This window comes from Eumetopias jubatus, unplaced genomic scaffold (assembly GCF_037043125.1).
Source record: "Eumetopias jubatus isolate StellerSeaLion01/CBP00866 unplaced genomic scaffold, mEumJub1_p1.0 scaffold_5, whole genome shotgun sequence".
NCBI classification, from domain to species: Eukaryota; Metazoa; Chordata; class Mammalia; order Carnivora; family Otariidae; genus Eumetopias; species Eumetopias jubatus.
The window spans coordinates 48,607,291-48,632,593 of NW_028274811.1; the positions used below are offsets into that span (position 1 = coordinate 48,607,291).

At 35.1% G+C, this 25,303-nt stretch overlaps 1 protein-coding gene across 2 annotated transcripts in view; it reads left to right on the forward strand.

Moving 5' to 3' along the window:
* The window catches only part of RNF180 (ring finger protein 180), a 155,689-nt gene that overhangs the window by 86,667 nt on the left and 43,719 nt on the right, over nucleotides 1–25,303 (forward strand). For both annotated transcript variants that reach the window (XM_028123879.1, XM_088023641.1), the window contains one exon: nucleotides 21,341–21,566. In XM_028123879.1, coding sequence (XP_027979680.1) covers nucleotides 21,341–21,566 — 226 coding nt within the window. The remainder of the gene's footprint in view (nucleotides 1–21,340; nucleotides 21,567–25,303) is intronic.

The following is a 25,303-nucleotide window of genomic DNA, read 5'->3' on the forward strand; positions in this document are numbered from 1 at the left end:
CTGGAGCATGGTGAGAGGTAGATAGTTGTAGAAGATGAGGTCAGAGAAGTAAGGGTGGTTGGGAAGATCATCGTAAACTCTGGTTTTTATTCTGAGTGGTTTTAGGAACAGTGTAGTTTTGAGCAGTCTTATAAAACATGATGTGGCATTTTAAAATGACCCCCCTAGTTTCTGTGTTAAGAATAGACCTTGGGGAATATAGAAGGAGGAAAGAGAAAATAAGTGTACCAAGTAGAAGCAGGGAAACCTAGTAGGAGGCTCTTGGAGCACTCTCGGCAAAAGATGATTAGGCCTTGGACGAGGATGAAGAAAGTGTATTATAGGAAAAACAGAGAAAAAAATGTGATTGAAAACACAATATTACATTTCATGCATGCAATATAAAGAAGCAGTTCAGAGTTTGAGTTTTTAGGTTAAACAGCTCTGTGGCTGAAGTAAGTCATCGTGACCTTAACTTTACTCAGTCACACTGAGTCTCCTTTCCCTAATCTCTGCAAGGGAGCTGATCTTAGTCGGCCTGGGCTACTGTAACAAAATACCATACACAGAATGGGTGGCTCAAACGACAGACATTGATTTCTCACAGTTCTGGTGACTAGGAAGTCCTACATTAGGGTACCGGCGAACTGGATCCTGGTGAGCTCCCACTTCCTTGGTTAGACAGCCACTTTCTTGCTGCTTGCATGGTGTTTCTTTGGTGCTTTACAGGGAGAGAGAAACTTTTCTCTCAGTTTTCCTCTTCTTATAAGGACAGTAATCCCATCATGAGAGGGTTCCACCCTCATGACCTCATCTAAACCTGATTACTTCTCAAGGGCCCCCATCTCCAAATACCATCACATTCAGGGTTAGGGCTTCAACATATGAATACTGGGGGGACAGTACCATTCAGACCATAACAGGGAAGATAATGGTTGTTTTGAGAATTAAATTTGATATATGTATATAAAAGCAGTAAGCAGTAGGCCTAGCACATACTAAGTATAAAATGAATGTTATGTTCTATAGTCCCTACAGGTTGTTGAATTTTTTTTTAATTTAAGAGGCAAACTTGCCTTGTTTCTTGAATTTTTAAGACACTATGGATTGACAGTTTAATTAATAAAACATTTGGGAAGATTTTCAAATAAAAGAACTGTATCTGATTAAAATTGCATGTGTATTTCAGAAATGTTAAAATGCCAAGAGAAACCAAATCACGGTCAAAGATACATATAGTCAGACTATTTTGACTGGAATCCTATTTGGTATAAACGTCGATAATGTAAATCATTGCCTGTCCCAGCTTTGCCCAACTCAGTCTCACATTTCATCTGAACCAATCCTACCTAAGCTTGTTAACTTAGGAGGTGCCAGAGGGTATAGGTCAGAAATTGTCCTGCTACCAAGTATGGCCTGTGGCCTTCCTTTTTCCCCACTCATGTTTCAGCTTGTACTGGAGCTCTGATTCACTTAGCTGGTGCTGTAATAATTTTGTAGCTATCTTGTCTCCTTCCTTCTGGGTGTTAGATGCTTTCACCTTGCCCCTACCTTGGCCAGAGGCTTACCTCAAATACGTGGAATCTCTGAAATGCCACAACAGCCTTTTTTAAAATTAGAAATGCCTTCTTTTTCCTTAGAAATTAGACATTTGAAAAGTTTAGATATAAGGGACTTATTACAGTCCTGAATTGTGGAAATTTTCATATCATAATAATCTATTCATGTCTTTTCTAGTTCCACAAAGTAAGATACATGTCCTCTACTTGTTGAAAGGGAAGTCTGATTTAAAAATAATGATATTTTATTTACATTGCACTGAGTCGTATAAAGTCTTTCTAATGCTACTTTCTATTAAAATGAGATAACCTCTTTTCACTTGGATAGTAAAGATGGAAATAATGAGACTAGTAAGTGCATTATTCATTCTGACATAGTCAATAATTACAGAAATGTTTTATATCCACATAAAATTGAATGATAGAAATTTCAGACAGGAAGTCTGATTGCAAACATCAGAAGACAAGTGCACAAGCAGAAACCAAGATGGAAACACTCAAGAAATGACTCATATTCATAAAATTTTTTAAATATTAAAATATATGTGAAAATGCTCTTAGCTAACCATGTCTTTAAAATGTTGAATCGGCTTCATCAACATAATTTTATATGAAATAAGATTCAGAGACACTAATAGACCGTTAAATCTTAAAATATCAGAATGCAAATACTGCTTAAATGTCACTTAGCTCTTATCCCATATTTTGCAAATGAAGACATTTGTGAAGTACGTATAAATTTTATAGTACTTTCTAGAAACCATATGAAAATTTAATTTTATATATATAATTAAATTTTAATTTTGGGGTCTATGATATTTACACTAAAAAGCTAATTACCAGCCAAACTATTGAGTACATGGATGTGATTTCTAAATCATCATACAAAAGTTTCTTTGTTGGTATAGATTTTTTTCATAAAAGTAGACTTGACACACAGTGTTACATTCATTTCGGGTGTACCACATAGTGATTCCTCAACTCTATACCTTATGCTATGTTTACCAGATGTAGCTACCATCTATCACCATATAACACTATTACAATACCATTTGAAATTGTATTTTCAATTTCAATACAGGACTTTTCATCCCCATGACTTATTCATTCCATAACTGGAAGCTTGCACCTCCCATTCCCCTTCACACATTTTACCCATTCCCCAAACCTCCCCCCCTTTCTGGCAACCATCATTTTGTATTCTGTATTTATGGATCTTTTTCTGCATTTTTGTTTGTTTACTCATTTGTTTCTTAGAGTCCACATATAAGTGAAATTATATGGATTTTGTCTTTCCCGGTCTGACTTATTTCACTTGGCATAATATCCTCTAGGTTCATCTGTGTTGTCCTAAATGGCAAGATCACTTTCTTTTTTTCTTGCTGAGTTGTATTGCATACAATGCATCTATTATATACCACATCTTCTTTATCCATTCCTCTTTCTATGGACATTTAGATTGCTTCCATATCTTGGCTCTTGTAAATAATGCAGCAGTAAACATAGGGCTGCATATATCTTTTCGCTTTCTCGGGTAAATACCCAGTAGTGGAATTACTGGATCATACAATATTTCTATTTTTAACTTTCTAAGTCTCTTTTCCACAATGGCTATATCAGTTTATATTCCTGCCAACAGTGCATGAGGGTTCCTTTTTCTCCACATCTTCGCCACTACTTGTTTCTCATTCTAGTCATTCTGACTAATGTGACATGACATATCATTATGGTTTTGATTTGCACTTCCTTGATGATTACTGATGTTGAGCGTCTCTGCATGTGTCTGTTGGCCATCTGTATATCTTCTTTGGAAGAATGTCTATTCAGAGCCTCTGCCCATCTTAATCTGATTATTTTGGGAGATTTTTGTTGTTGTTGACTTGTATAAGTTCTTTATATATTTTAGATACCAACCCCCTATCAGACATACCATTTACAAAAATCTTTCCCATTTAGTAGGTTGACTTTTCATCAAGTAGATTGTTTCCTTCACTGTGCAAATGCTTTTTTTTTTTTTTTTTTTTTTGGGTATAGTCCTAGTAGTTTATTTTTACTTCTATTTCCCTTGCCTCAGGAGATATATCTAGAAAAATGTTGACAAGGTTGTTGTCTAAGAGATTACTATATATGTTTTCTTCTAGGGGTTTTATGGTTTCATATCTCTCATTCAGGTCTTTAATGAATTTTGGGTTTATTTTTGTATATGGTGTAAGAAAGTGGCCCAGTTTCATTCTTTTGCATGTGCCTGTCCAGTTTTCTCAACACCAGTTACTGAAGAGATTGGCATTTCCCCACTATATCTCCTTCCCTCCTTTGTCATAAATTGACTCTATAAGCAGATTATTTCTGGGCTTTCTATTTTGTTCCATTGATCTACATGTCTGTTTTTGTGCCGGTACCTTACTGCTTTGATTGTTATAGCTTTGTAGTATATCTTGAAATTTGGGATTTGTAATACCTCCAGCTTTGTTCTTTTTCAAGATTGCTTTAGCTGTTTCAGATCTTTCATGGTTCCATTGTAACATTAAGATTATTCTAGTTCCATGAAAAATGCTGTTGTGATATTCTTCTAATCCATGAGCATAGTATGTCTTTCCATTGTTTTCAGCTTTTTTTTTTTTTTTTTTTTTGGTCACTGTTTTACAATTTTCAGTACGAGTCTTTCACCTCCATTGTTAAGTTTATTCCTAAGTATTTTCTTCTTTTTGGCACAATTGTAAAAGAAATTGCTTTTTTAGCTTTTCTTTCTGCTACTTTGTTGTTACTTTTAGAACTAAAACCAATTTCTGTATATTAATTTTGTATCCTGCAACTTTTTTGAATTCATTATTACTTCTAATAGCTTTTTGATGGAGTCTTTAGGGTTTTTATATACAGTCTTCTGTCCTCTGCAAATAGTGAAAGTGTTACTTCTTTATTACCAATTTAGAAGCCTTGTATTGATTTTTCTTGTCTGGTTGTTAGGGCTAGGACTTCCAGTACCATATCAAATAAAAGTGGTGAAAGGAGACACTTCTGTCTTGTTCCTGATCTCGGAGGAAAAGTTCTCAGTTTTTCATCACTGAGTATGATGATAATAGCTATGGGTTTGTCATCTATGGGCTTTAGTCTGTTGAAGTATGTTCCCTCTAAACCCACTTCATTGATAGTTTTTATCATGAATAGATTTTTGAATTTTGGCAGATGCTTTTTCTGCATCTATTGAAATGATCATAGGATTTTTATTTTTTGTTTTTTTAATGTGTATAATGCTGATTGATTTGCAAATATTGAGCCATCCTTTTTTCCCTGAAATAAATCCCACTTGATTGTGGTGAATGATCCTTTTCATGTATTGTTGAATGTGGTTTGTTAATATTTTTGAGGATTTGTCCATTTGTATTCATTAGGGATGTTGGCCTGTAGTTTTCTTTTTTATAGTGTGTTCATCTGGTTTTTGCATGAGAGTAATGCGAGCCTTGTAGAGTGCATTTGGAAGCTTCCCTTCCTCTTCTATTTTTGGAATAGTTTGAGAAGAATATGTATTAATTCTTCCTTAAATGTTTGGTAGAATTCTCCTGTGAATCCATCTGGGTCTAGACTTTGGTTTGTTGGGAATATTCTGGTTATTGGATCAATACTGTTACTAGTAATCAGTATGTTCAGATTTTCTTTGTCTTCCTAATTCAATTTCAAAAGATTGTATGTTTCTAGGAATTTATGCATTTCTTGTAGGTTGTCCAGTTTGTTGGCATATAATTTTTCATATTAGTCCCCTAATCCTTTGTATTTCTGTAATGTTAGGTGTTACTTCTCTTTCACTTCTGATTTTATTTATTTGGGTCCTCTCTTTCTCCTGATGACTCAGGCTCAAGGTTTATCAATTTTGTTTATTTTTTCAAAGAACCAGCTCCTGGTTTTCTTGATCTGTTCTATTGGTTTTTATCCCTATTTTATTTATTTCTGCTCTGATATGTATTATTTTCTTCCTTGTACTGGCTTTGGGCTTTGTTCTTCTTTTTCTAACCGCTTTAGGTGTAAGATTGTTTATTTGAGATTTTTCTTGTTTCTTGAGCTAAGTCTGTATTGCTATAATCATCCTTCTTAGTACAGCTTTGGCTGCATCCCAAAGATTTTGGACTGTTGTGTTTCATTTTCATTTGTTTCCATGTATTTTTTATTTCCTCTTTGATTTCTTGGTTGACCCATTTGTTATTTAGTAGCATGTTATTTAGCCATGTATTTATGTTCTTTCCAGATTTTTTCTTATGATTGATTTCTAGTTTTATACCATTGTGGTCAGAAAAGATAAATGATATGATTTCAGTCTTTTTTAATTTACTGATACTTGTTTTGTGATTTAACATGTGATCTATTCTGGAAAATGTTCCATGTGCACTTGAAAAGAATGTATATTCCACTATTTTTGGATGGAATGTTCTAAATATATCTGTTAAGTTTATCTGTTCCAATGTATCCTTCAAAGCCACCGTTTCCTTGTTGGTATTCTGATTTAAGTGTGGTGTTAAAGTTGCCTAGTATTATTGTATTATTATCACTTTCTCCCTTAGTTAATATTTACTTTATGTATTTAGGTGCACCTGTGTTGGGTACATAGATATGTACAATTGTTATATCCCCTTGTTGAATTGATCCCTTTATCATTATGTAATGCCCCCCCCCTTTTTTTTCCCCTCTTGTTACAGTCTCTGTTTTAAAATCTATTTTGTCTGATAGAAGTATTGGTATCCCAGCTTTTGTTTTTTGTTTTTTGGGTGTTTCTTGGTTTTGGTTTTGATTTTGTTTTTTGTTTTTTGGTTTTTTGGTTTTTTTGTGATTTTTTTTTTGCTTTCATTTCCATGGTGAACATTTTTCCATCCTTCACTTTCAATCTGTATGTGTCTTTAGGTCTGAAGTGAGTTTCTTTCTTTTCTTTTATTTTGTGACTCAATTTTTTATTAATTCAAAGCATTCCCTGAAACAAACTTCTTTAGGATTCTCCTGCTTTTACTTTCAAATTTTTGTTTCCGAGATTGAATAATTTATTTGCTTTCCTAGACCATCAAGAAAGGAGCTAGAATTTGAAGATCTCAATTCTTGTTGCCCATTTGTACCACCTGGAGAGATTTTCAAACAACCAAAGCCTTTGCCCCCTTCAGAGATCATTGACTTAGTTTGCCTGGAGGGAAACCCTGCTACTGGGGCTTTTAGAAAGTCCCAGTGAATTCTTTTTTTTTTTTTTTGCATTTTTTAAAAATTTTACTATGTTAATCACCATACATTACATCATTAGTTTTTGATGTAGTGTTCCATGTGAAGTGAGTTTCTTATAGGCAGCATATAGATGAGTCTTGTGGGTTTTTTTTTTTAATCCATTCCATTTATTGGTACAGATTTCCCATGGAGATAAAGGATGTACCAAGCTGTTTTCCTCATATCTTTTAGTGGAATCTCAGGCTGTTTTGATTGCCAAGAGCAGGAATTTACTCAGAAACTAAAGTAAACAAACAAACCTGGATTAGAAATGTTTTTGTCCTTAGCCTTGCTGGACAGAAATGGTGTGTGTGTGTGTGTGTGTGTGTGTGTGTGTGTGTGTGTGCATGTGTGTGTGTTGCCTTCCATAAAGAGACCATAATAACATGCTATACTGATAAACAATTTTAGATCACCTAACCTTTTCACATATTATATGTAATATTATAACAACCATGAGTATACTAAGAAGTAGATTAGGCAAAACTATTACTTACTCATATACAGAGAAGGTGAAACTTAAGTGGTATGACAGTAATTTTCTTTTTCTTAAATTTTTTTAAGATTTTATTTATTTGAGAGAGCATGAGCAGGGGGAGGGGCAGAGGGTGAGGGACAAACAGACTCCCTGCTAAGTGGGGAACCCAACAAGGGGCTCAGTCCCAGGACCCTGAGATCATGACCTGAGCCAAAGGCAGCTACTTAACCAGCTGAGCCACCTAGACACCCCTGCCCATTCTTTTCTAAACTCAGTGATAAAGTGTTGTGTTTGGTGTGTGTATTGGGAGATGATGGTGCTGCTTTCATTTAGATAGCATCTTATGGGTAGGACTCTGAAATAATATTTGAGCTGAGACCCAAAGAAATAAGAAAAGAACCAGCCATTCACAGAGATAAAAGGGAGCATTTGAGGCAAAGCAAATAGCAAGCACAAAGTTATGTGAAACAGTAAAAAAGAGAAAGGCAAGTACTCTAAATAGCTAATAATTGGAGCTTATTTAAGCAAACCATATAGTTACATTATTATACAACCTTTGAACATATTGTTTATTGTGAGATTTAGTATTATGGGAAATTCTTAATCTAACATAGTAAATGAGAATGTAAAACCATAATTTTAAATACTATATAGTTAGAAATATCAATTAAAATTAAAAGAAGTATAGAAGAAAGTATATGAAATATTAGCAGTGTTTTATTGGGAAGTGGGGTCATAGGTGATTTATTGGTGATCTACTTGCCATATTTTCTACATTTTCTGCATTTTATTTTTCAACTTCATTTCAAAGAAAGTTCTCAAACATCTTTCATCAAAAACAGCATTATCCTGGGGCCTGGGTGGTACAGTTGGTTGAGTACTACTCTTGGTTTCAGCTCACGTCATGATCTCATGGTCCTGAGATTGAGCCACATGTCGCGCTCTGTGCTCAGCATGGAGTCTGCTTAAGATTCTGCCCCTCCCACTCATGCTCTCTCTCTCCCTCTCTCTCTCTCTCTCTCTAAAATAAATAAATAAATATTTTTTTTTAAAAAGCAGCATTATCCTGAATACTGAAATTCATTTAAGTATTGGTGTATCTTGAATATATTTTTCTGAAAAGTGAATATATTAGAGAGAAAGTTAAAGTATAATATTGCTACCAAAGAATCATCCAGTGCATCATTTTGTAAAAACTTCCAATATTACACATAATCATATTCATTTTATAAATACATTTAAGAAAATAAGATTGTAGCTATGTATGCATCATGTACACACCTACGTACTTCACACCACCTGGAGGTATTAAGTGGAAGGAGTTCCAAAATTTGTAGAGCTCTCTCAACCACCTGCCAGCAGTTTCAGAGTTTCTTTGTTTGTTCTTAACCAGTGACATTATTTAATTCTGTGTTTCAGACAAAGAAGTAAAAATAGTTTGGGATACAAATTGCCACATTGAATTTGAATCTATTTATACTTTAATGTAATTTTTAGATTTTCTATAACAAGCATGTGTTACTTCTATTTTTCTGTATGATTAATGTAGATACTGACTTAGTTCATTTTTAACTAAAAAAAAATTAAAACATTATTTTTAAAAAACCATAAAAAGCTGAAGACCTTTTAGCTAGTACTCCCAGTCCAGATCATTTTCCACTGCCCACAGAAAGGATCAGCCTTCAGAGTTTATTTTATAAACTTCTGGCCTTTTAAAGGAAAAAATAAATAAATATATATATATATATAGAGAGAGAGAGAGAGAGAGAGAGAAATACATATATAGAAATATATATCTAGAAAGATATATGTCTAGAAATATAGAGAGAGAAAAAGATAAGTATCTAGGAATATATATATCCATATACTATATGGCATTGTTCTGCCTATGTTATTTCTGTAAAAGTGGTATTATACTGTATTAAATTGTGCCACAGCAGTTTGTTTCTGTTGAATCATATTCTGTTGCATGAATATGCCACATTTTTGTTTGTAGTTTTTCTTTTGATATGAATTTTATGTACAGTGAAATTTAGAAATCTTAGTTGTTCACTTACTATTTTAACAAATGCACACACCTGTGTATATAGTCTCCACTAAGATATAAAACCTTACATCATTCCAAAAATTTTCCTATTCCCCTTTCCAGCCATTTCCTGTTTCATACCTTGGAGCCAACTACTATTCTGATCTTTTTCAACCACAAAGTAATCTCACTTAGTGTAGAATTTTACAAAAATAGAATTAGGTGTTATGTACTCTTTGGTGTAAGGCTTCTTCCATTAAACAGTGTTTCTGTGATTCACTAATGATGTTTTGTATATAAGTAATTGATTTTTTTGTTGCTGAATAGTATTCCACTCTATGAATATACCAAAATATATTTATCTGTGCCCCCACAAATCCCCTTAGCAATATTTGTTCTGGCCTAGCTACCACCTTGGAGAACAACTCAACTTTGGCTCTGTCCAGCAGCTACTCCAGCAAGCAGGTTAACAGGAGTTTCTCTTATCACTGAAGCATTAGTTGCAGTGAGGACCCCTTGGTTCTCATGTGTGTGTAACCTGGAGGTGAGGGGGTGTTAATGCCCAGTGGGGCACATTTTGGATCAATAGGACATGGGCACCAGCAGATACATTTTTCTCCCTTCATCCCTCGGCAGACTATAGATCACACTACATGTGGTGGGGACACAGTAGTTCATAACCCTCTCCTAACACTGTACTCGATACCAATTAAAGGCCTACTCAGAAACCTATCCTCTCATACCTTCTCTTCCTCTTTACCTCACTCTCTTTTTCTCTCACGCCTGCACTCCCTAATAAAGTAATAGCATGTAAACTTCTGCCATACTTTGGATTCTGGAGAACCCCAGCTAATGCATCCTATCTGTAGAAATTGATGTCATTTTTAATCTTTTTCCTTGTATTCACATGAATGGTTTCGCTGGGATCTTTCCAGTATGGCAAGTACATTTTTCTCTTTTACCAATCTTTCTATTCTCTAACATAAGTGATATTTACTGAGCATCTTCTATATCCAAGCATTCTTCTAAGTAATAGGAATACAGTGATTAAATATATTAAACATAATATTCATGATTCCTTCTTGATGGCCAGAAGTTATATAGAAATGGTTTGAAGGCTATTGATTAGCCATTTCTATTCACTTCTATTACCTTGCCTCCATTGTTTTTCTCTGACAGTAGCAGAAATAATAGTATTTTTAAAAACAAATATTGGTATATTTTTAATAATTTCAGATTCAAAGACCTTTATATCTAATGTGACCACAGGCTATTTTATATTCCTATGACAGGGACTTGCAAATGGATAGTAGATGTCCTGTATAGAGAATCTGGAGGACACTGTGTTTACAGAAAGTACAGTCTCTCAAGTAGGGCTACTGATATATCAGGATTAGCCTCCTGGTATTCATCCCATATTATTTCTCCTGAATCACTTAAGGCCAATTGGAGCACATAGTTATGGCTATAAATGGGGAAGGGTGAATTTCCCAATTAAAAAAAATCAATAAATTGTTGGCAGAAGATGGGTGAAATGAATGCTGGAAAGGTTTCCCCAAAAGTGTCCACTAAAGCAAACCATATCAGATCTGAATGGTGTGTAGGAATTAGGGAAGAGTAGAGGTGAAAGAGTAGGCAGAAGGAACAGCTTATGCAGAAGTTCCAAATTAGTGAGGAATTTGGTCTGAGAGAGAAAAGGATAGTTTTTAGAGATGGCATTTAGGGTACCGATTCAATTCTTGCCTAAAGCTGGATGCACTTCTAGATTTTTCGATTACTGGCACCAGTAGATTCCATTTTCACTTTTGGGCCACTTAGAGTTGGGTTTTCTGTCATTTGCAACAAAAAGATTTCTAACAAGATGTTGACTGAAATACCACTACCTCAAGGAAGCCTTTCTAGACCCCACACTAATTTGAGTTCCTCTGTTTTATGCCTTCTTAGCATCCTTTTATTCTCTGCCACAAGACCAAAAGCTACATAGTGTGTTCTCAGAGCCTGGGAAAGTGGCTGGAACACAGCAGGCACTCAAAAATATTTTTTGAGAGAATATAGAGATTAAAAAGCTGACTTAGGAAGTGGCAATGAAAATAAAGGGAATCATGATTAAGGGAGTACAGGGGAACATTGGAACAGTTGAAGAACTAAACTTGGCAAAGATTGGGGGTAGGAGGTGAGGGGCAAGAGTCAAATCTGGGGGAGAAGTGAATTCAAGTTAGCATATGTTAAGATTGGAGTCCTACTATGGTCATTTACAAAAGGCAGTGATAATTTTTTATTTGGAGATCAGAAGAGGTATAAGATTAATCAAAGATTTTGCTGGCATCATTACTAAGGAAATAGATTCTGAGGACAGTAAGAAAGGGTAAGTTCACCTAGGGAACTAGAAAGTGCAGAACACAATCTTCATAAAGACCATTACTAAAAGGGGCGTTGGCAGAGAATACATATGTAAGAAGTCAGTAACAATAAACAAAATGAGGGATATCCATACAATGAAATATTACTTGATCATAAAAAGGAATGAAATGCTGATACATACTATAACAGAGATAAATTTTGAAAACATTAAGTGAAAAGAAGCCAAATACAACAGGACATGTTTTGTATGATTCTGTTTATATGAAATGTTCAGAATAGGCAAATCTATAGAGACAGAAAGTAGGTTTGTGGTTGCCAAGGGTGGGGCACCAGGAGAAGGGGAGAGGGAAATGGGAAGTGACTGATAATGGGTATGCAGTTTCTTTTTGGAGTGAGGAAAATTTTCTGATATTCGGTGGTGGTAATGGCTGCACAACCTTATGAATATACCAAAGCCCCTGAATTGTGCACTTTAAAATGGTGAATTTTAGGGTACGTGAATTATATGGCAAAAAATGTCAGTAATAGGCAGAAATTGTACACAAGACACACTTAAAGAAAAAGGTAAATAAAGCAGCCAGACCGTTACAGTGAAGCCAGAAAAGACAAAGGGAAGTTCATTCTCTCTCCCTCTCCTCTCACCAACATTGAGACAAAGTAAAATGTGTTCCATAGAATAATGATTGCATTTTGTAGTCTTTAAGAACATGGTAACTAGTGCCTTTTAACTATGTGGTTGTGTATTACCAACTATAAGCATAAATAAAGATACAATATCTTGATATTTTCCTTTTTGGAGCCAACCAATGACCTGGAATTTGCATTTTTCTTCCCTTAAGTAAACATGGCAGAAGACTTTGCAAATGAGGTGAAAACTTTCCAGAATTACCAATGTGTTAGAAATGTTACATAGCAAAACACTCTTCCTTTAATTTCAGACAGGATAGTAATTTTTTTAGTGTATGTGATTATTAAATTTAAATGCTTCCACAAAAATATGCACAGAATATATACTGCATCATTTATCATTTTATAAAGATCTAATAACTTGTGCAGAACATGTATTTTTAAAATAACTGCTATCACATCCTTGGTTTTCAAACTAAAAACGGAATATACTCTCAAAAAGTGACCAGCACTACAAAATATTGCAAACATTTTATTTAAAATGCCAAAAATGGGGGTGGTGAGCAATACAACTTATATAAAGCAAAAGTCATAAGTTTTTCCATAAAAACAGTAAATTTTAGAGCTCATATGTACTCTAAAGAGAGCCAGAAACAGCAGAAATATATTCTTTCAATTTTGCTGAAGAAGGGTTTCCATTCTAATTCATTGCATTTAGTCTCCAAACCTAAGTAATCTGGGGGAAATTTATAAAGTCTAGCCTGAGCATTTGCAATTGTTTACTGTGAATGTGGGTCATTTTCAGTTCTTTCAATGCAAAGACTATTTCCTTAGTTTTTTATTTCATTTAACTTGATTTTTTGTTTCATAAGTAAATTGATTATCATTTGGTTTAATATTCATATTTATTAAGAGAGCAAATAAGCGGCACAAAGTTGCATTCCCCAGAGCTTTTAATGGGATAAATATGTCTTCCAATGGCCAGTATAGGGAAAAGTACCGTATGCACTTCTTTGGAATTTTCTATTTTATACATATATCTAGTTTCATCAGCATATAGAGTGGAGCCCTGAAGGGATTTTATTTATGAAGTAACATAATGAATAAATGGTTTCTGAATAACTCTGTATCTGATGGCTTGGGTAATAGTATTGTATTAACCTGCAAACATACAGAGAAGTTATGATGGTGAGTGGGGAAAAATATTCTGAGCCGTCATTGGTCACCTCTTAGAGGTATGTGGAGTCTTCATTTAGTCTCTTCCTTTCTATGGGTATGCTGGTGAATTACAGGAATAAATATTGGGAAATTTCCGCTCAAAATTTGGATTACAACAGCCCCAGTATTCGAGACCCCACGAATTCTGTTTTTCCTTTACCACAGGTTGTAGGGATTTGGTGTGTTTCTTCTTTTGTAGGTCCTAACTACTGATCACTTTAGACCTTGGGATGTTATTTTGCATTTTTTTTTTTTAAGTAAAACAAGCACTCAAGCCAGGACATCTAGATAATTTTGACATAGATCCTAGAATTAACTCTAATCTAAAGGTATATTTCTGTTTTACAAAGTTCCATAAAAAACAATTCAGATAAAGTAATTTTCAGTCTGTCTAGAATAGCTTGTTAATGAGGTGTTCTAATTAAGTGAATATTTGTATTAGGCAACCCCATATGAATTGCCAATTATCAAATAATTGTAATGTAGAAAGTATAACTAAAACTCCATCAAAGATCATCTCATCTTTCCTTGATGCTTTAGAGGCCACCTCAGAGTATTCTAGTAGCTCTTGCTTTTCATTTTAAATGATACTATTTATCAAGGCTCCTGGGCGGCTCAGGCGGCTGAGCATCCAGCTCTTGGCTTCAGCTCAGGGCATGGCCGCAGGGCGGTGAGATGAGCCCTGCGCTGGGCTGCACCGTCTCCACTCCACGGAGTCTGCTTGTCCCTCTCCCTCTGCTCCTCCCACTGCGTGTGTGCGTGCGCTCTCTCTCATTTTCTCCCAATAAATAAAATATTTAAAAAGGTAAAAATAAAAAAATGAAGTTATTTGTCATCTAATAGAATCGTAAATATGAAGCTGATGGACTTTTCTCTTGATACTGGGGTCCATCTAGTTGTGGCTATCTGAAGCAAGGGCTCCATACTCTCTTCCTCTCTCCGTCCCTACAGTATGCTGCCATTCTTTTTGTACTTCTTAGAGCTTTTATTTCTTTAGATCCCAGAAAGAAGAGAACTGACCATCCTTCAGACCCCGCATTATATTTTTTCCCTAAATTATCTTGCTTAGTAAGATGAGATTATTGTCAATGTTGCCAATTCACTAAAAACTTACATGTTTCAATACAGTATCTAACACAGGCCTATGGCCCAAATCACCTCTGCTTTCTACCTCCTACTGTATTTGTTGTCATACTTTTTGGACTCAAGATCCCTTTAAAATCTTAAAGTTATTGAGAACCCCAAAGAACTTTTGTGTATATGGATTATAAATATTTACCATGTTATAAAGCAAAACTGAGAAACATTTTTAAAGATTTATTAATTCATACACAGATAATAATAAACCATTACATGGAATCATAACATATATTATGAAAAATAGTTGAAAAAAACTGAGAAGAATGGCATTTGTTTAAATTTTTACAAATCTCTTTAATATTTGGCCTCGTAGGGGCGCCTGGGTGGCTCAGATGGTTAAGCGTCTGCCTTCGGCTCAGGTCATGATCCCAGGGTCCTGGGATCGAGTCCCGCATCGGGCTCCCTGCTCAGCAGGGAGTCTGCTTCTCCCTCTGCCTCTCTCTCTCCCTCTGTCTCTGTCTCTCATGAATAAATAAAAAAAAATCTTTAATATTTGGCCTCATAAACAACATATGTATTCTCATATCTGCTTCTGCATACAACCTGTTGCCATTTGTTGTTTTGATTGAAGCATATGAAGAAAATCCAGCCAGACACATAGTCAGAAAAGGGAACTGTATTATAATAGCTTTTCAAGATGATTTTGGATACATGTCTTTGATATTACACCAAAACTTGACAAGTGCTAGATTATTAAAGGCTAGTTGCAATATGGAATCTGACACATGATGTGAACTTTAAATACTCTGTTATATTAAAAACCATTGGTCGTTTTTACACTTTGAGTGCTTCATTTACTTATGCATCATTTTGTAATATCATGCATTAGACATTTGGAAACTATTGTCTCACTGAATTTTACCACTCTTCTAAATGTTGTCATAGTTCACTAAGCAATATCAAAAAACTGTTAATATCATCTTTTCAGAAAAGTCTGTAAGTATTGGGAAGCTATAAACATATAGAAGTTTTCTAAAATTTTGATTTTTGCTTGAAAGCCCAAATTTTATCATTTTATTTGGCAACAAATACTATCAGTTTTTTCCCTTGAAGTGACAGATTTGCTTTGTTCATTTTTGTGAAAATGCCTGTCAGATAACTGGATCTGAACAATGAGTTTTCCTGGCCATTGTTTATTACATAACAGTGGTACTCTGTGGGAAAAACAGCTAGCTCAGCTCACAACTAAAACAATAACAAAGGCGCTTTTTCTTAAAATAACCATTATGCTTCGATATGCAACAGAAATGCTTTCTGTGTAATTCCTGTTTCTCTCACATGGAGTATTAAAAGATAATTAATAAAAATTAATCTTTTTCCTGCTTCATCAAGGGCATTCTTAGATTCTTAGCAAAACCTGGCTTTTGACTTTTTTCTCCCCTGTATGTGGTAGAATACACACACACACACACACACACACACACACACAGGAATAAATTAGGTGCAAATTTTAACCTATTTCAATTATATTTATTACTTCCTTTGGAGATAATTTGAAGCAAAATTAACTTATGATATTGATTTCAATGCATATTTTTAAAGGAACTAGAATTATAAAAATATGTTTTTGAAAAGAATAAACATGTAACACTGCCAGAAAATAAGACAGCATGCTATCAGTGGACCACAGTCTTTCAGGAATATCTAGGGGGTGGAAGGTAATTTGCATTTATTTAGAAAATGAAGCAAATTTATTGTTTTTTTTTTTAAGGCCAAGATATTAACTGATGTAGAATTAAGAGCAGTTCTCATTAGAAACCTGGAGTGACTTCAAGATCAATTAGGAAGAACTTTAAATGCATATTGCTAAGTGAAAGAAGCCAGTCTGAAAAGGCTACATCCTGTGTAATTCCTATTATATGATGTTCTGGGAAAGGAACACTATATACAGAGATCAGTAGTTGACAGGGGTTGGAGAAAAGGTAAAAAGGATGAATGGGGGAGCATGGGGCTTTTAGGGCAGTGAAACTATTCTATGTGATACTGTAGTTGTGGATAAATGACATTCATTGGTTAAAACCCATAGAATGTACAAAACCAAGACTGAACCCTAAAATAAACTATGGACTTGGGCTTACTTTGGCAGCACATATAATAATATATTATAAAAATAATAAACTAAGGACTTCAGTTAATAGTAATATATCAGTATTGGTTATCAACTCTAAAAATGTACCATAATGGATGGGGCGCCTGGGTGGCTCAGTCATTAAGCATCTGCCTTCGGCTCAGGTTATGATCTCAGGGTCCTGGGATCAAACCCCACATTGGGCTCCCTGCTTAGCTGGGAGCCAGCTTCTCCCTCTCCCACTCCCCCTGCTGGTATTCCCTTTCTCACTGTGTCTCTCTCTGTCAAATAAATTAAAAAAAAAAAAAATCTTAAAAATGTATCAGTGCAAACAATGAATCATGGAACACTACATCAAAAACTAATGATGTAATGTATGGTGATTAAACATAACATAATAATAAAAAAAGACACTGCATAATTAACTGAAAAAAAAAAGTACCATAATGGTAACAGAAGGTGAAACTGTATGCGCACGTGCACGTGCATGTCTGTGCGTGGTGTGTGTGTGTGTGTGTGTGTGTGTGTGTGTGTGTGTGTGTGCGCGCGCCCAATGTACAACTACTTTTGGCTCCAGAGGAATTATTCTACAAAGAACCAAACACGCAGTCTCTCAAACTCCTTTCTAGGGGCTTCCAGTCTCAGAAGAGGAAAAAGTAAACTGATAAATAAATATAAAGCAATGTTTCAAAAAAACATTGGAGGAGGTATGTGGGAATTCTTTGTATTTTCTGTACAATTTTTCTGTAAATATAAAATTCATTTAAAAAAGTCTTGAATATTATTAAATATGACAGTAGCAGACACATTCCAGGTACTGTTCTGAATGCTTTATATATATTAACTCTTTTAATCCTCTCAACTGTGAGTTATGTACTTTCATATCCCCACCTTACAAATGAGGAAAGTGAGACTCCAGCAGTGGCAGATCCCAAACAGGCTCTGGAGTCTTGCTCTTATGCACTGCCCTACTATCAGTTATTAAAAAATAACTGAGGGTTCTAGAGGGGAGGGGGGTGGGGGATGGGTTAGCCTGGTGATGGGTATTGAGGGCACCTTCTGTATGGAGCACTGGGTGTTATACGCAAACAATGAATCAGGGAACACTGCATCAAAAACTAATGATGTAATATATGGTGATTAACATAACAATAAAAAATTAAAAAAAAACTAATGAGGTAATGTATGGTGATTAACATAACATAATAAAAAAATAGTAAGTTGGAGGAATAAGGCAGCAGTAATCACAATATTGTAAATAAGCTAAAAGCACTGCTGTTTTGTTGTCATTATTACTAATAGCAACTCATGGTCTGTTAATTTTTGTGCTAGTTTTTACTGGGGTTTTTTTGAAACATTGCTTTATATTTATTTATCAGTTTACTTTTTCCTCTTCTGAGACTGGAAGCCCCTAGAAAGGAGTTTGAGAGACTGCGTGTTTGGTTCTTTGTAGAATAATTCCTCTGGAGCCAAAAGTAGTTGTACATTGGGCACCTATTATATTCACCTGCTAATTTTAGTAACAATGCCTTAACATTTACTTCCCTGTAGATCCTACCTGAATTTGTCTTTTTTCTTTTAACCTACATCATAATCATCAGCAGTTAACATTTATTATTTGCTAGGACATTTCGAAGTCCTTTAAGTCACTTAAGAATGTGGTAGTGAAAAAGAGTGCTGCTCCAGATCCATAGGGGCTGGATTGAAATCCCAGCTTCACCACTAGCAGTTTTTCTCCTTTTCTGAGTGAGCTCTCTGTTTCTCAGTTTTCTTTATTCTGGAAAATGATGATAGTAACAGTATCTACTTCATAGGGGTTTTGTGTTGAGGAAATTAGCTAATGTGTACAACTTTAATTGTCTTATTTTAAGTCCCAATTTTTTATTTCTTGGGGAACACAAGATAAATGTTTAGTTCCATGACAAATGTACTGTGTAAGAGGCATGTCATTTTGGTTTGTAAATAGGTATTTCTTTTATAATCTCTTTTCTCTTAACATCTATTTGTTTTTAGATCTAATCACGAAAACTACACAGGAAAATTAGGATCACTCTCATGCAGACATTTGTTTGTTTATCTCATCTCCTCTTAATATTTTTCAGAATGAATACCCTCCATCTTTTTTATTAAAGATTTTAGTTATTTATTTGAGAGAGAGTACTTGAGAGAGAGAGATTACCACCAAAGGTGGGCAGGTAGAGGGAGAAACAGACTCCCCTCTGAGCAAGGAGCCCAATGTGGGACTCCATCCCAGGACCCTGGGATCATGACCTTAGCCAAAGGCAGATGCTTAGCCAACTGAGCCACCCAGGTGCCCATCTTTTAACAGTACTTCCAAGGAGGTGGTTTCAGAAGTCATGCTGCCATGGCCCTCAGTGTTTCTGTGGATAACTCTAGTTTGTCTGTGTTCCTCAAAGTAACTACAAATGTGTTGTGATATTTATACAGTGAGAGGCACATAAACCCACCCTATCCTGTGTTTGAAGTTAGATTTGCTTAATAAGTAACCACATCATATACTGAGCTTAGTTAAGTCAGTTAAAATCCCTAACTCTTCTTTACATAAATTGCTTTAGCTAAATTTTATTCATCTCTCTATGTGCAGTCCATTTTGGAGTCTTCGATTAGGAATTTATGTGTATCCCTGTTAAATTTAATCTTGATTTCAGCCCAGCCACCTATTGAGACTTTTTCAATCTTGACTCTGTCAACTGGTTTAGTGTAGTTTACATTTCTACATTATTTGCTAACGGCATACCTTGTTCCAGAAAGGATTTTCATTCTTAACTAACCAGCTCTCTTTTCTGTCCCCTTTCCCACATTTCTGATAACCATTTCTGGGGTCTTCATCTATGACAATTGAAATACTGAGGAGATGAAGATGGGTTCATAGACACACCTATGAAAAACCTCTTTCTAGGTTGGCGGTGATCCATTAATGAGTAATTAATTTTTAAAATGTAATTGTCCAACTAAGGGGAATTTAAATAAAAACTTGGAAAAAAAGTAACTATCCATCCAACAGCAAATTTTCTGTTATACAACCCTACATCTCTGCAATTTGGAGAAAAACCCAGTAGAATTCTGTCCTTGAGGTAACTTGTTGTCTTCTTATTTAACCATATTGATTAACGGATGTGTGCAGTTTTCTGAATTAATAAAAACTCTTAAACCTATTTAACTCCTTAAAACATAGTGAATTCTACAGGTCTTTATGTATGTTATTTCTATGGTAAGGGCTGCTTCACTTAGCTTAAATAATAGATGAATAGTTGCAACCTCATTTTCTATTTTCAAACTTACATCAAGTTTATTTTCAAAATATTGTGTTTTTAAATAACAAAGATTTTATTTCTTTGATGTGTATTTTATTGAAATCTAGTTACTTTTGTTGTATATGTAGAGACAAAGTACTTCATAGAAATAAAATTCTGCACAAATATTTGGGTCACAATTTAAAATGCTTTAAGAGGTTCTAAAAATTATCATTTAATGCCATGGGTTTCTTCAAGGTTAATTAGTTCAAATCTCAAGGCACAGTCCTGAGAGTTTAATGCAAGCAGAATAAGTTGGCACTATGAAGTAAAATTTAGGTAAGTCAGAATCTAGGTCCACAGATGTTTTTATCTGGGATGCCCAATTCGGTACTAATTATTTACTTACGCCTTTCACTTTGCAAATATCTTAGAAGTTTAGGAGAAGATATTCATATATCAATAATGAGTGAAAATTATGGATTTTGTGGTCTTTCCTGCAGATTTTTCTTTATTATTGTTCAGATCATAGCCACAAGCTTTCTGTTGGTGAGAGACATTTACTCCATATCCTCTCTGTATTAAACTTTGTTTATGTTATATGGGATTTCACAGAATGCATGTTATCTAGTGGATTACCTCATGTCATGCTTGCAACATCCTCACAGTTGGGGAAACTGTGAGGCTAAGTTACAGGAGTTCTTTTACCAGACCCTATGCTGCTAACATCTAAGCTGCCTCTTTCCTAAGTACCTCTTTCTTAAGTATTCTTTTTGGGAGCGGGCAAGGGACTCATCCTATTTTCCAGCTACTAGGCTGATTCCAGAATTACTGCAAGTCTTTTTGCCTTGTCTACTTCCTGATGTATGTTAGGCTTTGGCCGTTTCTTGGCCTTGAGGTCCTCAAAGGGACAAAGTATAGAGAAGGCATGCACGGTATGAGGATGAAGTATGATATCCTGTTACCCTCACTTTTCCCCATCTGCTCACGCCCACAGAAGGCTCCATAACCTTGTGACAATCACTTTATTTGCTGTGGTTGGGAGTGGGATAGATGGGGAATCTATAATCCTGGGACTAGCATACCTGATACTTAACTAGTACTGGTTAAATAGAGATATGGGTATGCTTCAATATGTTTGGGTATGTTTTAGCATTTAGCGTTATATAAAAATACTAAAAAGAATAACTAAGACTTCTGGATTTTTCATGTATGTTTTGAGTTTCTTCTCACATTGCAAGGTAGCCTTTCTGTCACTTTGAATATGTCACAGAAACAGATATCATGTGCTTCTCCTCAATATTTTTATTCATTTTAACAAAATACAAAGGCACTCTTTCTCAAGGAAACCAATCTCATACTGACCTAGGAAAAATTATTTTTGCTTCTGTTTTGCAGACTTTGAATAATGAGATGAGTACAGATGATGACAATGAATATGCAGAAGAAAAGGAAAGTTACATCTGTGCAGTGTGTCTGGATGTTTATTTCAACCCATACATGTGTTACCCTTGCCACCATATCTTCTGTGAGCCCTGCTTACGGACTCTTGCCAAAGACAATCCTGCAAGCACTCCCTGCCCATTGTGTCGGACAATTATTTCCAGAGTCTTTTTCCAGACAGGTAACTCTTCTCTTTCATTAATATAATTGCTTGATTATTCTGACTACTGCTTTGTTCCAGTTCTAAAAGTACTTTATAAATTATTATGAGAAATTATAAATTATTATGAGAACATTATTGCAAATCATATGCAGGATAATTTATTACTCTCCACTTTATAAAATGGTCCTTCCCCAATTCAGAGAACTGTGTTGAAAATCATAGAATCCTAGATGAAGAGAGGGTCTCATGTCTAAACCCTACTTTGTGCTGACATCTTTTCTAAGATATTCTAAGCACTCTTGACTTGGACATCTCCAGTGTCGAAGACATTCCATTAAAATTTGAACAGCCCTGTTGATTATTTATTCCTCATATCTGCCTTTTATTGCTACTTGTTCTTTGGCCATTGTTATCTCCTCTGGAATCTTTGAGAATAAATCTGTAAATATCTGACGAAAACTTGTATGCCTTTCCTCCACACTCCACATCTTCTCAACATCCTTACGGTTCTTAAGGTCTCTTTTCTTGAATGAAAAGTAAAATTGGGGCAAGGATCTGTGTACCTGAGTATCAGTAAAGATGGAATATAACATAGTGTTTACTCTTTTCTTTTTTTTTTGTTTAAATTCAATTAGCCAACTTACAGTATACCATTAGTTTCAGATGTAGTGTTCAATAATTCATTGGTTTTGTATAACACCCAGGGCTCATTACATCACGTGCCTTCCTTAATGTCCATCACCCAATTAACATAGTATTTAAAACGCATTATGGAGAGAAGAAAAACTAATGAATGTGGAACATAGAGAATTGCTAAGGAAAAGAGAAGAATGATAGAAGTAAGCAGAGCTAATACTTATTGAGTACCCTACAGTGTGCCAAATGTTAGGGAGGAAAATGCTATCTCCACATTCTGGAGGTGAGTGTGGATGGGCAGAAACATAAACCATATGACTGTGCATAGTAACTATAATTAGATGAAGTATTTGGTTTTAAACATTCTGCTGCTTAAGGAAAAATAAAAGTAAGTATACAATTAAATGATTCTCGTGATTCATTAAAAGAAACATCCCACTTCCTAAGAATAAGCGAACATTTTTCTGGCACTTGAAAAGGAATTTTTTATGTGATTTCTCTTCTAGGGCATACTGAGAAACAGAGTAGGCAGTGTCCTCAAAAACATTCTCAGAGCAAATGCAGTATCAGGTTTCCTGACACTGTGCCTTTTGGTATTCTCTGATAAAAGTTGAGGAATTTGGGAAAGTGACATTGCTAGTAGCCAAAACATTATGGTCTAGTTTTCTTACAGAAATAACTTTAAACTATATAGGTAATACAGTTTCATTAGAGAAAAATCAGAACATCCAGATAAAACTGTAAACTCAAAATCCTTTGTAGTCCTAACATCTAAAGACCACCTTGAGTGAGTATCCTTCCAGAATGATTTATATTTGTGTGCCTAATTATTTTTCTTACAGAAAAAAAATGTGATTACATTGTATATAATGCTTTTAACCTGCTTGGCTTTACTTAAAAACGCTTGTCAATGTATATCATGATCTACTTAAGCTATCCACTATATGGGACATTTAATTTATTTATTTGTTACTATTTGCTGACATATGAGGATAAATATTTGCACACATCCTTGAATATTTTTTTGCAAGGGATTTCCAGAGGTAGAACTGGTAGTTAAAGCCATGTGTGTTTTAAAGCTAGGTATATGTTGCAAAATTATACTCCAAAGTTATTGTAAGCAGGGCTTACAGTACAAGGGCTTATTTTCTCTACACTCTGGGCATTTTCGTTTTGTTTTGTTTTGTTTCTTTTTAAATCTCTGACCCTGAACTTTGCTGATTTTTCTTATGGTTTGTTCATCTTTTTCTTGTTTATTAACAAGAAGATTTTTTAGGGGTGCCTGGGTGGCTCAGTGGGTTAAGCGTCTGCCTTCAGCTCAGATCATGATCTCAAGGTCCTCGGATCGAGCCCCGCATCGGGCTCTCTGCTCAGCAGGGAGTCTGCTTCTCCCTCTCACTCTCCCTCTGTGCCCTTTCTCTCTCTCTTGCTATCTCTCTCTCAAGTAAATAAATAAAAACCCTTAAAAAAAAGATTTTTTAAAAAATTAGTGTCAGCTTTTGTCATAGGTGGTAAATCATTTTCCTGTTTGTCATTTGTACTTTAGTTATGTTATTGTGTTTCATGAATGTGCAGAACTTTTATATTTCTATGTATCTCATGTAGCAACCTTGGTATTTATTATTTCTAATTTCAAAGTTAGGTATTAAAAGGCCTTATCCACTAAAGAATAATATAAACATTATCTTTACCTACATTTATTTTAGGTTTCCAGTTTGTCCTCATATCCCCACATTTAACTCCATCTAACATCTTGTATGGTGCCTGGTTTGATTAAGAGTGGAGTGCTTTTTTTCATGTTTGTAGACATTTATCCCGGTAACATTTGTTGAACAGGCCATTTTTCCTATTCTAATTGAATTGACATTCTTTAAAAAGTAATAGTAACAATTACTAAAATGTACAATACACTAAATACACTAAAGTGTATTTCTTGGCAGCTCTTCTTTTCCATTCATATTTCTATCTTGTCATATACCATTACTTTACTCTTTTTTTAATATTTTATTTATTTTAGAGAGAGTGCAAGTGGGGAAAGGGGCAGAGGGAGAGAGAGAATCTCAACCAGAGTTCAAGCTGAGCATGGAGCTCTTAGTGGGGGAGGCTCCATCTCACAACTCTGAGGTAACGACCTGAGCCGAAACCAAGAGTTGGACACTTAACTGACTGAGCCACCCAGGCACTTCCCCCATTACTTTACTCTTAAAACTTTTATATCGTGTATGTTTTAATAACTCAAAAGTAAATTAAAATTATAAGTTATGTGGGGATAATTTATATCTTTAATTGACATTGATAGAATACTGAATGATTGTTATTATGGTATATCACCTCTCAATACATTTCTGCAATTTCCTTCCTAAAGTCTCTGCACATTTCTTACTAGCTTTCTGCCTGTGTATTTTTGTTGTTGCTATTGTAAATGAGATTTGTTTTTCCTTTTCGGATTTCAAATGCTTTTGGTGATTCTTTGGAGAAGTTAGTTTACAGTCTTAGAGTATTCTCTTAATCTTACTGAACCCTGACAGTTATTTATTAAGTGAATGAATCATCTCAGTTACTTAATGTCACCATTCAGATTGTGGACAAACCAGGGGATAGTTGTCAAAGGTCAGAGTGGGAAAGCTATCATTTCCTAAAGGAACTCAAGACCTTTGGCGAATGAGTAAGGGGTTAGTTGTAACATAATTCTGTTATAGTAGCTCATTGGATAGAGATAATAATTAGATTCCCCCCAGATTTATTCCAGAGACTGCACTTCATCAAAATGATTTTAAACTGGAACTATAACATTCACTAGATAGGCAATTTTGCTTAAGTTACTTAACACTATTAGATGTGATCTTGATAAAATACTTAACATGTTAAAAGTTGGGAAGAGGAAGTGGGAAGGATATGTAGAAGGAATTGATATCTGTTTTTTGTTTAAATGTAAATCAAGATATACTGTTGATGGAGCACCTGTGTGGCTCAACTGGTTAAGCTTCTGCCTTCAGCTCAAGTCATGATCCCAGGGTGCTGGGATCGAGCCCTGCATTGGGCTCCCTGTTTGGCGGGGAGCCTGCTTCTCCCTCTGCCTCTTCCCTGGCTTGTGCTTACTCGCTCTCTCTCTCAAATAA